Genomic DNA, 16765 nt, shown 5'->3' with positions numbered 1-16765 from the left:
TTATGGTTTCAAGTTCCACCTCCAATGCATACTTAATGTCTGACTGTGAGCATCACTTTACAACCTGTTTCCTCATTGTTAAATTGGAATAGGGACAGACAGGTGACAGGATGGATAGAATGCTAGACGAAATTAGGAAGACTTCATTGAACCCTGTTTGTCTCAGTTTCCTCATCTGTAAAATGAACTGGAGAAAGGAATAGCAAACCAATCCAGTATCTTTACCAAGAAAACTCCAAATGAGGTCTGGATAGAGTTAGACACGAGTAAAACGATTGAACAACAGCAAGGCATTTATTTGGTGATGTGTAAAGTTGTATTACAGTGAAGCCTCAAGTGGGAAGCAAAAGTTTTTTAGAAAGGTGTACAATGCCCTATAGGGACCTTTATGCAAATGATTCAGCAAATGTACACCTGCTCACAAGTGTTCTTTGCTTTCACTTTATAGTTATGTGAGTTGGTATTTTATTTCTTTCCACCCTGTCCTCCCAGACTTTGCTCACTGGGGACAGGACTTGATTTCATTAGGTTGCACAACCGCAGTTTAGGAGGGAAAATGGGGGGGGGGGGGTATTGGATGATGAAGGAGAAAAATGGGGGGATAGAGAAAAGAAAAAGGGGGGGAGAAATTTTCTGAATAAGGTTCTATTAACCCCAGTCTAGGCCCATGGTAGAATGGTTTTAATCTTTCTCAAGGTCCTTCTAAAAACAGCGTCATATATGGGTCATGCCGTGGTCTGCAGGCACTTTCATTAACTCCTCTCCAAGAAGAGAGGAAAGCAACAAAGTGATGAGATGGCCAGGAACTTCCTACTTTGTATGAACATTGTTGAACAGTTGGGATGCCAGACCTGCTTTGTGGTGGTGGCTTCTCCCAGTCCCACTGGAAGTCCTAAGGCTTGCCAAACCCGTGGAGAATGGTGGAGAGTGAGTGAAGTTAGAAGTTAGAAGGGCATATAACAACAATGGCAGCGCTTTAAACCACTTGAACGCTTGACTCACAAATGAAGAGTTTGCTGTGAGTCTCTGGGGGAAAGTGCAAGGTCCAGAAGTCCTCAGAGATGTTTCTTTTTTTTTTTCCAACTGGTCAAAGAGACTAAACCTAACAGAAAATGACCACGCCTTGGATCCTAGAGTGCAAGGCTTGGTAAGGAAAGTGAGTTAGGAGGTTCTCTACTCAGCTCGGAGTATAGTTAGGTGTCTCTTTTATAGATGAAATTTCCTAGGATGCGTGAGGGTGATTTTCTCCACCACAGGGGTGGCTCGAACTTATTCTGCTGCTCAGTGTAAGCGGGAAACACATTATCTAAAATAAAAGGATAACGCAACAATAGCTAGCATTTATGCAGTTCACTAAACTTTGTAAAATATTTTACTTTTCACCTCATTTCGACCTCACAGATACGTGATGTTATTATAGATGCTATTTTTTAACCAATGAGATTGCGACCATTTTGAAGATGAGAAAACTGAGACTGAAAGAGCTTTAACGGCTTGCCCAGGCTCACACAGCTTAAGTACCTGAGGCGAAATAAATGAAGGCTACAACTTAACAGGAAACCTCCGGTACTAAACCCCCTCATCCCCCAAAAGACTACCTGCTTCATTAGTGTCACTCAAGAGGAAGTTTGTGTAAAGAGATCAGGAGGATGCGGGAACCGGGCCGGGGAAGGCCGAAAGCGAAGCTGGGAAGCCCTTATCCCACACGTCCGAGACCCAGTCCCACAGGTTGGAAATCGGGCGTTCAGCGAAGAAACCAGTATCTGGGGCCATTCACACAAGGTTCCAGACCCGAATAAAGTCAGAAACCCGGCGCTCCGCAGTTCAGCTCTTTGGGTCTTTGGTGGGCTTTACATGCCGAGATGGAGTCTTTAAAAGACTTCAAAGTGGGGCGGGCTGTCCTTCGGCCCCCGGGGAGCCGGGACCAGGCGGAGCCTCGGGCGGGGGCAGAGTCAGGGGCGGAGAGCGAGGCCGCGTGGGCACCTCCCTCCAGCACGCTGGACAGCTCTCCTCCCAGAGCCTCCAGGCCCGCGGTTTTGTTAAGCCGAGTGCACCAGCCCGGTTGGCCCCAGAGGAGGGCGAGGGGCGTCTCCGACGCTGGCCCTTACTCCCTCCCAACCCCCAGCCCCGCGCACCGGCCCCCGTCCCATTGCCCGCCCTTCTCGCCCCGGCCGAGCGCACACAGCACCTCTAGGTCTGCACAGAACGGGCTGGGGAAGAAGTCTCTGTCCTTCCAAGTCAGCCTCTGGGAACGAGAGCCCGGGCCGAAGCAGGGCATCAGGGATGCTGCTCGAGCCGGACCCCGAGCGGGACAGGGAGAGGCCCGGAGTTCCTGCAGCCGCAGCGGTCTGCGCCTTCGGCGAGACCCAAGGTAAAAACGCCCAGCCCGCTCAAAGGCCCGAATTAATTTACTTCCCCCAAGTCCCGGAATATACTGTGTATGAATGTGAAGATAGATGTGTGTGAAAGAGTCGGACAAACTGTCGAATTGGTGCATAAAGTGAGAGTGTAAGAGAAGATAGTAAATGTGGGAGTGTATGTAAGTGGAGGTAGTAGAGTGTGGGGGTCTAAGTGAGTGAGGGTCATAAATGTGGGAGTTTAAGTGAACGAGTGTGCTATAATATGCAAGTGAGTGCTTGCCGCATATTGTGTTTGTTACCCTTAAAAGTGTTATCCTATGTGTATATATAGTATGATAAACCCCACTCCTGACTCGGCATCCTGAGAAGCTGTCCCCAGCTACCAGATGTATGGGGCAGTCGGGGGGTGGGGGGGCATTCCTCTGAAGGAGATTTCTTTTTACCTCAGGTCTTTAGAAAACACACACACACACACACACACACACACACACACACACACACACACACCGACAACCCTATAACTCCAAAGACCTTTCGATGCTTCTAAGAAGGAAATCCCACGTGAAGGGGGGGGGGGGTGTCTCCAGGCCTATAGTGCCTTCCTCACAAGACTTCACAATCCCCCACCTCCGCGTTAGTACTCCAGGTCGTTGGTTGAATAATGAGGGCGATTGTTGGTACCACCCTGGCCAGATGCCGAGCGCGTGGGGGACCCGCCCCCAACCCATCACTCAGCTGGACAGGTCGGTCCGCCCCCTCTCCTCTGACACTACCCGGGATGGGACGAAACATCACACACTGATACTTAGGGACAGACTGCGCTCTAGCTCAAATTGACCACAATGTTTGAATTTGCGTGTGAAGGGGCCGGGGGGGGGGGGGCGAGGAGACAAAAGTTGAGAAAATTTTTTCAAATTCTGGGAGGAAATGAAGTGTTCTCTAGTTTGCATTTGTTCTCTCTCTCTCTCTCTCTCTCTCTCTCTCTCTCTCTCTCTCTCTCTCTCCTTCCTAGATCCCATAGAAAGACAGAATCAGTGACAATTAAAACGTCATCTAGAACAAGAATGGGGATGTTGGGGGAGACTGCCGCATCCTTATCGAGGGACTCTCCCTCCTTCTTAAGACTAGACATAGTTCTGCTTCTCTCACATCTCTACCCGTTCTCTGCTGTCCTGCATTCCCCTCATTTCCCCCAGGTTGTATGTCTCTCTCAGCGTTTCTGTAGTTTTGTTTCTGTCTTCCTGTGTCTGAGTGGCTCCTACTCTGACTGATCTGAGCTCTCGACCTCCCCAATCTTAGTAAAAAATAAGAAGGATTCATTCCTACCCAACCCCGGGAAAACGATTGCTCAGTTTGCTTTGTGGGGGTGGGGGGCGAAGAGGGACGGTCTCCGAGGTTCCGTTCTTCAATGTCTCATTAACTTGGTCTGGAGATGTGGATGATTCAAGCATATCTTCCTTTGCCTGCCCTCAGCCCAGGAACTGAAGGGTAAATTAGAAGAAAAATCCTTCAGATTATTTAGCCTTGCATACTGAAGGAAGAAGTGTGGGTGTGATTAGAGCTTTGCTTTTCCTCCACTTTTTCTCTGTTCCCTCCGACTTGTATGCTAGCGATCACTCCCTAGAATTCCTGAGATGGGAGCGATCAGCCCTTGTTCCTAAAGGCGGGATTTTAGGGAACAGGTGTTAGTTAGGAAGAGGCCAGTTTAGCCTCTGGCAAAAAAAAAAAAAGCTTCAGTGAATTTAAACTATCCCCTGCCCAAGGCAGAAGTGTGGGGAGTGCAAAAGTGAGTAGCAATACGGAGAAGCTGAACCCAAGATAAAAATCTTGCGGGGGAGAAGAGGGGAAAAAACGTAGAAATTAAGAAAGGAAAAGAAAGGTCAAGGGCCTAGGAAATAGTTTTGCAATGGGGGTCGGAGGTAATCACCGCTTCAACCTTCTTGAATGATCATGTCCCTCAAACCCCTATTCTATCTTAATTCCTTAGGAAAGAGGAGGAAAATCCACCAAATCCGAGTCAAAGCTTGGGTGAGGCTTCAGGATTGTCAAATAACTTTTAAAACGCCTCTCACCCTAAGTCTTCTCTAAGGCAGCGTTACCTCCTACTTTTAGTCTCGAATGAGGTGTGTTCGGGTGCTGAAAGAAAAAAGCTGTAGTTTATTTCGATTCCTTTATTTCGATTAAGATCACCCTAGTAAACAGCACTCCGTCTGATTTCCCTAGGCCCTGCAGAAAGGATAATTCCTTTCTCAAGGGCTGAAAAGTACAAGAGAGCGGGACTGCGGGGTCCAGACCTAACTACCATCTCCTGGATCCCTCTTCACAGTCCCTGAACAATTACCAACCTTGCTCGAACTCTCCCTAGCCCTCGGACCCTAAGAACCGGGGCCTGGAGGGGTGGGCATTCAAGCGCTCCAGCATAGGTCTGTCTACCCGCAAATTGAAGAGGATAGTCTGGGAACAGTCATAATATGGGCTCTAGTCTTGGAAGAATTCAGTTTCTGTATCATCATCCCTTTCCAAAAAAGAATCCATTTCCCCACACTGTCTGGAGCCTTGTGAACGCTTCCTGTCAGTCAACCTGAGCTCGGACTCAGCTGGGAACAAGAGGCAGGTGGAGAAAGCTGCTGTTTCCTCGACCTCCGGACACCTGTGGCCCTTCTCTCTCTCGCCAAAGGCGAGTCTAGAAGGAGGGGGGACAAGATTCATAATAATCGCTCTATCAGCAGGACCTCTGGAGTTTTATTTACTCTTAGTCCCTGAACTGGGATCTCCAGTGGTCAGAGTAGTTGGCAGCCGGGACAAAGCGGGGTTTCTCTTGGAAACTATCCCTAGTTGCTGAGTTTTGTGGCTGTCCCTTCCCCACCCCGGGGAGGTAAGGGGGTGTGGAGATGAAGTACTGCTTCTCGGGGGTCCTGGGCTTGAGTTTCTACGGAATCTTCCTAAAATTTAAACTATCGCATGTGAATTACACAGACTGGTCTCCAAGCACCCTTCTTGGCTCTGTGTGCCTCTGGGACCCATGGCTCGGGATGGGGGACAAAAACGATGTGGGAATTTCGAGCACTCTGCCGGTGGCGGTCAAACCAAAGCGGTTCCCTGCGTCCTCCCCCCATCCCCCACCCATAAACACGACATCTCACTCTCCAACTGCCCCGCCTCTCCCAGGCCCCGAGAGGCTAGCAGAGCCCCGTGCCTGTGGGTGCTGTGGCTGTTAATTAGTCTTGTCTCAGGGTACACAGCAAGAACCAGTCACTCTGCGCCCCTGTGCGCTCCAGCGCGTCTGCCAGGCTGCAGCTCCCCCTCCCCAAGACCCCTGGTCTGCCAGTACAGGCGGCCTCTGAGCTCCCCTGTAGACGCCAGGAGCTCACCCAGCAATCCCGAAGCGGGGCGGGGGCACCGCAGGTGGGAGCGAGAGGGGGCGTGGGGAGAAGAGGAAGGAAGGAAGGGAAGTTCGGTATCCAAACCTAGTCCGAAGCGCGAATCCAACGACTAGGGAAGACGGTAGAGAGCTGTCTGGCTTGGGTCTGGCCCTGCGTTTTCCATAGTCCGAAAGTTTATTTCCTGAGGAGTCCTCCGGGGATAACCCCGGTTCCAGAAGCCAAGGGAGTAAGCAGCGGGCGATGCAAGATGGACGCCCTTAAAGAACTGGGGTCGGGAAAAGATTCCGCCGGGACAGACATGCTGCTCGCGCTGCTAGCACAGAACGAGGATCTGCGCAAAGGTACAGGTACAAAGGCCTGAGTTGGGATCCTTCATACCTAGAGAGGCCCAGAAAAGAGGCAGGGAAACTTTGGGGTTCTTGTCCGCATTCCCCTGTTCCTTATAGATGCTGTGGATAGGGATTTCTTGGACCACATATGTCTTCCCTACTACCGCGAGTTCAGGGTCAACCCCCTGACCTAGGGAGCAAAGCCCGCTTGGGGAGGATCCCCGGAACTGCGACGAAAACCCAGCGCGAGGGTGAAGAGAAAAGAGGCACTAGGGGAAGGCAGACTAATTGCCGCCCCAATACCGCCTATCTTCGGGTTATTCCACTCCCTCTCAGACCAGAGAGAACTGAGCGCTGTCTGCGCCTGGAGCAACTGCTCCATGGGCTCTGGCCTCCATCTCCTAGACCTTTTCTATCTCAGAGCAAGGGACAAAATTGGCTATTCTGAGTCCCCGGGGTTCCTGGGAAAGCGGGTGAGTGCAGGCCCTGGGCTTAGGACCACAAATCCAGTGGTTCCTATCTTGATTAAGGAAATGGAGAATCCCCGATGTCATCACCAATATCAGTCTGATATCAGGAACCAGCATCCCGGGACAGGCTTTGTCCATATTTTGTATACCAGCGTTTAGCGGTATCAATTGCTGTAGGGTCTGTGTTTGTATGTCTCTGTGTGTGTGTGGGTGTGTGTGTGTTGCTGTCTCTGTATGGAGAGTTTCCTTTTCTATTCGTTAGAGTTGTGAACATGTATGTTTTAAATTTCTATATGTACATTTCATTTTAAGTGTATGAAGTTTGTGGGTATGTGTTTCAGGGGAGCTAATTCTTTCCCTTTCAGTTGAGTCTTGGTTATATTTGTGTGTCTGTTTTTAAATGATGGTATTGCGTTAAATTCGTTTGTGTTGCTTATATGGAAGTGTGTATTTTTGCAATTGTATCATGTATGTGGTTCATATGGCCTGTATCTCTCTCTAGCACTGCATCTTTATGATGTCTGGGTGTATCAAGTCTATGATGTTAATGTGTGTTGGTTTGGGATGTTTTGTTTATATACTCTGCCCAGAAATATTTAAATTTGTCAAGTTGTGCTGAGTTAATGTGTATCTTATAGGTTGTTCTGGGATCTATTGGGTTAAAATGAGTATCCAGCTTTCACCCTGAAGTATGATTCCCTGGGACTCAGGTTCTAAGTCTCAGGCCTTCTGTGTGAGAAACAGCTTCTGTGTCCTGGGGACGGATGAGCTCTCCCTCTTCAAAAGAAAAGACAACAAGAGGAAATCTAGTCCAAGTCAGAACTTTCCTTTGATTCTGCTAAGGGTGTAGATGCCAAAGTGGAGGAGAAAGAAGAGATACAGTTCAAAGCAGAGATATAATGCAGGGCTGAGTAAAGAGAAGAGGCTTCTTCAGAGAGCTTCAGGTCTTCAGGGCAAGATAAACTCTTTCCGGAAATAATGATCCCATTCTAAGAAAGCTCTCTGAGATTCCATACCTAGGATTCTCTAATCTTATTGCTCATAGATAGACACACACTCTCTTCATTCCCCACTCAAAGTTCTCCTTTCCCTCAAAGCCCTCCACTTCTGTGACATCTGAACCAGAGGAATTTTAGGTCTTTATATTCAGAATTCAAACCCAAACATGCAAACTAAACCTATCCCCAAACACCCAACTCATAGTTTCTTCAGACCTGCTTGCTGGTCAGGACTTCTTAATGCCATATTTTAAAACATTTTCTTGGTAGTTCACAGAACCCCACATAGATTCTTCCTCAAGGCCAGAGACTCTGACCAGTGCTAAAGAGATATGAGTTTTTCCTTCACCTGAGCCCTAGGCCTCAGGACCTTTTAAACTTGGAGATAACTCCTGACTTTGAGGGTGGGAAAATTGACATTCCATCAGGCCAGTTTCATACTGACAAAATGCCCTGACTTATGGATCAGGGAACTCCCAATCTGGTCTGATCTCTCCCCCTCCCCCCTTCCCCCAGCTATGTTAACACTGGAAGATGTATAATGAGTTTTGATGAGACACTACCTCCCAGTTAATTCACACAAAAACCTCTAGAGCCATGCAGTAATAACAAATATATGTGTGTGTGATTATGTGTATATATGTATATATATATATACTTTAATGTTTGCAAATTGTTTTCCTTATAACAAGATCAAGAATTAGATAAGACTCATATTATTAGCCCCATTTTGCAGAGAAAGAAACTGAGGTTTGAAGGTTAAATGATTTGTTTATCATCACCAAGTATCTGACCCAAGACTGGAACTTAGGTGTTCTGATTCCAAGGTCAGAGAAACTGAGCTGCAGTGACTCCCATAGATGAGAAATGGGGTTGGGGGAGGAGAGAAGGGTCAGATCTAGGTTTTAATTCAACCTGCTTTTAACTTATTTATTTTTAACAGAGGTTCTAGGGAAGGGGTTGGCCTGAGGGACTGAGGGGAAAGGGGTGGGGTGAGGTGGGGTGGGATAGGAAGAAAGGAAGGGAGCAAGAGCATTCAGCAAGACCTGCTCCTGGAGAGGAGTACAAGAGTAAGCAGAAGGGGAACATCTCTAAGAATTCCAGAATATTATCTAGCAGAGCGAAACCTGACTGAACCACGATGCAACGTAAGAAATATTCTTGAGGAAGTTAGGAATGGAAATGGAACTGAAAGGTTAAGAGTTGTTTTTCGGGAGCTGAATAGGGAATGGAGGGAGGGGTCTTTGAAAAAAGAATCAGTTTTCAACAGTAGTAGCCTGGACTGAATTTTACTGGTTGTTAAGCCTCAGAGGTAAGCTATGGATCTATCTTCTGTATTCTTCAACAGCCTTCTGTGCCAGGTTGAGGAGCTGTCCGTGGTTTGGGGTGCTGAAATTCTGAGCGAACCTTTACTAAATAATCTAAGCCGCCAGGTCGTTTGTTTGTACACTCAACTTTCGTGGACTATTGCCACCCTGCCCTCCATTCCTCTTCAGGGACCTAGTATGTGGGCGTGGTCCCAATTTTGTTAGATGGATTTTGGAGAAAGTGTAGTTAAATTTTAACTCATGGACCCCGTCTCAACTGTTCCTCCTGGACACAGAGCCGAAAAAGTCTCTCTCTTGGATTGTGAGTTTCTCGGAACCAGAATGGGTAGGACTGGACTTCAATCATTGCTCAGAATACTTTTCCCCAAACCGGGAACTAAGTAACAATTTAGGGTAAAATTCACACTGTGTGTAGTCTAGGCCCTGAGTGTAAAGAGCCCTGTGACATCTGCCTGACCGGGCCACTGAAACATTGTTTTGAGTATGGAAAGGAGGGCTTGGGACCTTTGTCTTTCCATCGATGAGCAATCAGAGCATCCCGAAACTGTGAGTTTGGGGACTATAGAAATTGTTTGCTTTTTTCTCCTTGCTGACTGTTCCAGTAGCTTTAAATTCTGCTGCTTACTAACTAGTAAGAAGTTCAGAGGAAGACATAGGGACTGCGTTCTTACCTCCCCAGAACCCCCACCCCCATTCTTCCTGAAAGAGAGAGGGCTAGAGGATGAATGACTAACACTGGTCGTATTTATACATAGGTTATGGGTTTTATCTTTTGTGTATATTTGGAGGCGGATGGGAGAGTAATCCTTCATTTCACATGTGCCTTTGGGAATAAAAGGAAACTCTTCATTCCACTGAAATAAGTAGCTCCAGCATCTGTTATCCAACTCTAAGCTCGGAAGTTCAGTTTAGGTTCTACAACTGACTGCAGCCTTAGTGGACTTGTTGGCTAACTCTTGCTGAATTGAGGGGAAATGGTCCTGGGATCAGTTGCACTGGTTTGATGAAAATTAGAAGAAGGGCAAACAGACTCAGAGAACAAACTTGGAAGGAGAGGGAGAGTGTCCACGTGTGTGTATGCAGACAAACAACCCTTATAGATGCTGAGTGCATCCAAATGTGTGTCTGTGTGTGTGTGTGTGTGTGTGTGTGTGTGTGTGTGTGTGTGTATGGAGGAATGTAAATTCGAAAGCAGTCACAAATGTTGCATACTAATGAAGACATCCACGGTGTATCCGATATATATATATATATATATATATATATATATATATATATATATATATATATATATAGTGTCCCTGATTAGTAATATATTTCTCTCTTTACCTGCATCTTAGTCAGTGTATTTGTGAACGAACAATTCAGTATTTTGTGCGATTAGATCCATCCCCAAAATAAAATTTTCAAACAAATGCTACACAATATACGGATAAGCGGCTTTTAGGACTTCTGTATTCAACAGATCTAAGAGGAGATCTATGGGTTAGCTGCTGTGCACAGCCTGTCTAAATATTTTTCCGTTCCCTATCACATACTCATACAAATATGTAGGTGGATCACAAAACCTGGTTTTCTTTATAAGAAATGAGCCTCCACACCCACCCACCCACATTACATATTATAGGCATACAAAGGCTCGGTGTGTACCTATATACACCAAAGTGACGCAGATAATTTCTGTGTCAATCTCACGGATTATGGAATCCCTAGGGTCGGAGTGGGAAACCAGGATAGACAACGGAAATCCTCCTGGCTCAGTGGCAAAGCCCCAGGGCAGAGAATTTTAGGAAAAGCTTCTTCTCCCTTCTGTCTGAGATACCTGGAGATGAGATCCCAGGAAAAGCGGACAGGAGCTGAGCCTCTTTTCCCTCTTTCCCTTTCCACGCAGAGATCCCCTTGTGTGCAGGTTGCAACCAGCACATCGTGGACAGGTTCATCCTCAAGGTATTGGACCGACACTGGCACAGTAAGTGTCTCAAGTGCAGTGATTGTCAGACACCGCTGGCTGAGAAGTGTTTCAGCCGTGGGGACGGCGTCTATTGCAAGGAGGACTTCTTCAAGTGAGTGGGGCGTCGGCGGACAACCGGGGGAGCAGGGCTAAAGACTTCATATTAGTCCCTTGAAAGGCAGACCTGCAGGCACTGTTAATTCTTTCCACTCGAGTTAAAGGGCATCCCACTAAGAAAAGACAAACTGAGGTGCAGGGTTTGGTAGTGGGGTAAAGGTGGAGGAGAAGCTGGCATCTTCTGTTTCTTTCAAAGCAAAACTCTCCAGGAAATCTCTCTGTGGGAACTCCTACTATCACTATGAAGCACTAACTGGCAACTAGTGTTTATTTTCTAATCGAACGAATTCGGGGCAACTTCTCTGAAATCTGAAGTATAGAGAGGAGTCACACATTATGAAACCTTTATAGGACAACCTCCTTCTCTCCAGGAGAGAAGGGAATCCGTTGGTGGGGTGGCCCCTTATGAGTAGCATTCTGTCCCTGACTTTGACCGAACCTTTCCCAAAATTTTATCATATTGGGCAGACTAGAGGAAAGGCCTCAGGCTTCCAGTTATTCCGTCTCTCAATCTCTCCGAAAAGAACTCTACAAAGAATTGTTTGCTGGGAAGTTAAAGCACATTCACTAGGCATTTGTTATAATTAGCTATTACATATAAAGATTCGGTGTTATTATGTTCATATTTGGATAGCTAAATCTATTACCCATCTATGATTTCATTAGATTCTCACAACACTACAATCCTATGAGTTAGAGTAGAAATTATTATTACCATTTCATAGATAAGAAACTTTAGGGTCACCGAAGGTGGTGTGATTATTTAGGATCACACAGGAATTAGCAGAATTTGGACCAGCACTCAATCTGTTGACTCCAAGACTAGTACTCTTTCTGCAGCAGTAAAATTTCAATTTATATCTTTATCCTCGGTGTACTCTCCACTGTCCTACTTCTATGACCTATCACTTCCCAGTCTTGAGTCTTTGGTCTTGGTCTTGCAGGAGGTTCGGGACCAAATGCGCAGCGTGCCAGCAGGGCATCCCGCCTACGCAGGTGGTTCGGAGGGCTCAAGATTTCGTCTACCACCTACACTGTTTCTCCTGCGTGGTTTGCAAGCGGCAGCTAGCTACAGGAGACGAGTTCTATCTCATGGAAGACAGCCGATTGGTCTGCAAAGCCGACTACGAGACTGCCAAGCAGCGGGGTAAGGCCGTTGCAGTCCCGGGTGGAGAAGGGGTTATTGGAGAATAGGGGCAATTTATATTCGGTGGTCTCCCGTTTCCTCCTGTAGTTCTCCCTGGAGGAGAGAGAGAGAGACAGAGACAGAGAGAAGTTAGATTTTACTCTCCCCGGAAAAGGGAATTTTAGATTTGCCTTGCTGCATTTCCTTACCTAAGGGAAAAAAATTATCTGAATGATTCAGTCTTAGGTGAAGGGTGAACTTAATTTCCGAATAATTCCTCAATTCTAGTCGTAAACTAATCCAACAACACGGGAATGAGATGAAGAAAGGAGCCTCTAATTTAAAAGTAAAGGAAATGGGAAGGAATAGAATTTGAAAGTGATCACAGGCTATATATATATGTATATATATATATATATTAATATATATTATATATATATATATCCAAGAACAAAAATTTTTGGTATTCTTTTCAAATCATATAATAGATATAACACTTTATATCCTCCTCTCCTGTTGAAAGAAGGGATTGACTTTTCACCTAGAACAGCTCATAGACTCCTAGACGTCCCACTGACTTGAACAACAGAATTAGAGAACTTTCAAACCACAGAATCTGATCATTATAAAACCAATGGAAGCACTAGAGCAGGAAAGGTCCGCAGATCATAGAATACCAGAGTTTTGAAATCGCCTGGCCCCCACCCCTCCCCTCATTTTATGGGTTTCGAAAGCTTCAGGAGCCAGGGAAGGGTGTCCCTGCGGAAAAGTGTCAGCGGAGCGCTCCTCTCGTTGCAGAGGCCGAATCTACAGCCAAGCGGCCTCGAACCACTATTACCGCGAAGCAGCTGGAGACTCTGAAAAATGCCTACAACAACTCGCCCAAGCCTGCGCGCCACGTCCGGGAACAGCTTTCTTCTGAGACTGGCCTGGACATGCGGGTGGTTCAGGTCAGGGACTCCCGCAGCCCCTTGCCCCGCCCTATCTTGGAGAATCTCAATTACCCGGGCCCCGAGTTCAGTATCTGGAGACTTATACCCGCTGAGCTCAAACTTGCTGGACAGGATCCGGTATCTATAGAGAGGGCCTAGTGGGGGCCCACGGTTAGCCAGAATTATTTTTCATTTCCCTTCCTCTTCGTCACAAGCTTTTTTTTTTGTTTCATGAACCCTTTTGACTGTCTGGGGAATTCGATGGGTCTCTTCTCGGAAAGTGTTCCTGTGCATAAAATAAAAGACATAAGATTGTTGAATAAACCAATAATATTCAAATGCCTCTTTAAACACACACACACACACACACACACACACACACACACACACACATATATATATGCATATATATATGTTTAATTTAATGGGTCCCAGATCGAGAGCCCCTGCCCTAGATAATAAATACGGAGCTGAAAAAAAGAAAAAGAAATCTACCTTCAAGTGCTTAACTGAAGGCAGGCAAGGTTGAGAACACTGCCGCGTTCTTTTCCCCTGGTTTAAAAAAAAAGACCGATCTTCAAAGCCCTCAATCGGTCTAAAGAAGGAGTCAAGGCTTGGCCTTTCCAGTTCACCCGGCGATGTCCTCCTCTCCTTTCTTCCCCTCCTCCGCCCTCCCGCCCTTCTTTGCCAACAACAGGTTTGGTTCCAGAACCGACGAGCAAAGGAGAAGCGACTAAAGAAGGATGCGGGTAGACAGCGGTGGGGTCAGTATTTCCGCAACATGAAACGCTCCCGGGGCAACTCCAAATCGGACAAGGACAGCATCCAGGAGGAGGGACCGGACAGCGATGCTGAGGTCTCCTTCACAGGTGAGCAGGAGCAGGGGGAGAGGACGCTTCTCTCCCCCCCTCCCCCATTTCAATCGTTCCTCCAGGCCCTGATCTAGACTTGCAGACTTGAACTCGTCAGGAAAGCTGTGCCTTCTTTGTTTTAGGGAGAAAGAAAGAATATTATTGGGAATCTGGGGAGAAGAGGAAAGATTTCATTTTTTCCCGGGTGACAGCTAAAGAGACTTTGCAATTACATACAGCTTCCCTCCCTTTCTCCAGCTTTTTCTTATTGTACTCTTCTCCCCATCGCTAAGCAGCAATTATACATTTATTTAGACAGTGAAGATGGGCAGATGATTTTTCAATAATCCATTTTGGTGCCTGGATTACTTGGATTGGTTATCTACACCGATCAACTGAACTGGATAATTGTCTGACCATATTTCCTTCTGTTGACCAACCATCAAATTAGTATATCTCTTGCAGGGGGTATTGTAGCAGAATTTTCTAAGAAACTTTTAATCAATGATTTTTAAAAAATCAAGAGAGATTAAAAAGACAAGGTTGAGAGTGACTTCAGACCAAGTGATAGTACACAGACTTTAGTGATGGTACCTCCATTTGTAACATGTGTAACAAAAGATCTCTCTGAGAATGGATGGGAAAACCGGTAATTCAGAGCTGGGTTCTGATCTTTGTTCTATCTCTAGCTACGAATATTTAAACAAGTCACTGGAAAACTCTTTTGTAGAGTTTTAAGTCCTACACAAATGTATGGGGTGATTATTATGATTAATCTTCAATATCTTAATGAAATCTCTTAAGGTTGTATGTGGTGGGCAAAACACAATTATAATAACCCTTGCCTTCATATAACTGCTATATGAACCAAAGCAGGAGATGAATAAGAAGGGGCAAAGTCCTCTCTATTTTTTTTTTTTTTGCCTATTGTTGAGAAGTTTAATTTAGTAAATCAGACAATTCTTTTGTTTGAAGCTATCACCCTTTGCCTCATTAGAGACGATTAGGGCACAAGATGAATAGAACAATGGGTCTGGGGTCAGGAAGACCTGAGTTCAAATCCATTCTCAAACACTTACTTGCTGCTTGACCCCAGGCAAGTCACTTAGCCTCTTTCTGCCCCTTTGCCCTGCCTTCTCCTAGATTAGACAACATCATAGGAAAATCAGATTTCAGATTTGAAATGGAAGATCACTAGGAAGCGATTGTGAGGGAGATGAGGGAAGGTAAGTCTCAAAGCTAAAGTCTTAAAGATTTCTCCATTAACCTCAGTTTAAAGTCTTCAAGAATGCCTGCCCTTCCCTATATCCTTTTGTATAATTGATGTATCTGGAACCATCAGGAAAAAATATTCTGTAAGTTATTTTTCCTAGGAGATTTGTTCTGAATTTTTTACACTTTGTTCCATAACCACCAAGTTATATTTGTGAAGCAGCTGAACAGAATTAGTGTTCAGTGTGTTCCTAGGGTTAGTATTCAGTCTGTGAGCAAGATTATAGGTATTGTTCTAACTGGGGTTAGAATTGGAACAGGAGGAAATCTTGGTGGCTCAGTCTTTGATCCAAATTAGAGGTGATTAGAGCTCAGTCTCAGGTCTTGGGATATAGATTACTACCTAGTTATTCTGAGTTTCACTCTAAATAAATTCAGGTCATCCAGTGGTTTTCATAGAACTCTTTTCTGTTTTTATTCTAGATGAGCCCTCCATGTCAGAGATGAGTCACTCCAATGGGATCTACAGCAATTTGAATGAGGCTTCACCAGCAATGGGAAGGCCAGTGGGCACCAATGGTAGCTTCCCAATGGAGCACAGTGGCCTTCCTGCTCAGGACCAGTATCATGACCTTCGATCTAGTAGCCCCTATGGCATCCCCCAATCTCCAGCTTCCTTGCAGACCCTGCCTGGTCACCAGCCATTAATCTCCAGCTTGGTTTACCCTGATCCTGGCCTAGGCATTGTGGCTCCAGGTGGACCTGGTGTGCCCCAGCCCATGAGGGTGATAGGGGGTAATGGACCTAGTTCTGACCTGTCAACAGGGAGCAGTGGGGGCTATCCTGACTTCCCAGCAAGCCCTGCCTCCTGGTTGGACGAGGTTGACCATGCCCAGTTTTGATACAGGATGCATTCCCAATTCTAATGGAGCCTGAAGCCACAGGCTGAGTATCTGAGATCAGCAGGACTACAGGCTACATCTATGGGGAGGAGGGGGTAAAGGGACAGAAGGATGGGCCCTTGCCCACCCTCCCTCTTCATGTGCTGAACATCCAACCAGGTCATGGGCCACCTTGAAGACTTTGGATGCAGGGAAAGAATTTCAGGGGACACCCCCTCCCCAGGTTCTTTCAGGACAAGACTGAATTCCCCAGTTGGAGACTTTTCAGGTTTGAAGAACTCTCCTTTTTTTCTTTCTGACTCAGCTTTCTCGTACATGAGAATGGACTGGGCCTCATTAGCAGTCTCCAACTTAAAAGGCTGGTATTTGCTTTTATTATTATTTTTAAATAACCTTCTGTTTCATCCCTTAACAGAATATGTTTGAACTGCTAGAGGAGAAATATTGTTTCATATACAGCCAATCCCTTTTTCAATCATTCTCTGACTGTATTTCCCTATATTTGTCCAACATAGCTGACATTTTGGGATTTTTATTGTCATTAGTTATTATTATTCACATTTACTGTTTACACATCAAATGTCAGTGACTTTAGTTTTAAAAAAAATATTTTTTGGAGCCCCACAAATTCATAATTTATTTACTTTCCACATGAGTCAACAACTCAGCATAGACAGTCAGGACCTTCAGTATTGCTGACCCACCCTTCCAGAACACTGGTTGGAAAGCTGGTACAGTGTTTCAATGACTAACACAATTTCACTTACCAGAGTTTTAGTATCTTTCTTTATAATGACAATGTGTAA

At 45.9% G+C, this 16765-nt stretch overlaps 1 protein-coding gene across 2 annotated transcripts; it reads left to right on the top strand.

The window, feature by feature from the left end:
* The first annotated feature begins 2283 nt into the window (after positions 1 to 2283).
* On the top strand, positions 2284 to 15959 carry LHX3 (LIM homeobox 3). 2 transcript variants are annotated; one of them, XM_074227586.1, is made up of 6 exons: positions 2284 to 2371; positions 10760 to 10931; positions 11881 to 12083; positions 12861 to 13012; positions 13692 to 13863; positions 15541 to 15959. In XM_074227586.1, the coding sequence occupies exons 1-6, from the start codon at positions 2284 to 2286 to the stop codon at positions 15957 to 15959; spliced, it is 1206 nt and encodes a 401-aa protein (XP_074083687.1). The 2 variants fall into 2 exon arrangements, with proteins under 2 accessions (XP_074083687.1, XP_074083683.1); XM_074227582.1 differs by lacking the exon at positions 2284 to 2371 and adding an exon at positions 5991 to 6084.
* The last annotated feature ends 806 nt before the right edge of the window (positions 15960 to 16765 follow it).

Source organism: Macrotis lagotis, chromosome 1 (genome assembly GCF_037893015.1).
Source record: "Macrotis lagotis isolate mMagLag1 chromosome 1, bilby.v1.9.chrom.fasta, whole genome shotgun sequence".
Lineage (NCBI taxonomy): Eukaryota > Metazoa > Chordata > Mammalia > Peramelemorphia > Peramelidae > Macrotis > Macrotis lagotis.
Note: the sequence above shows the minus strand (reverse complement) of the source record. Positions and strands in the feature narration are given on the sequence as shown.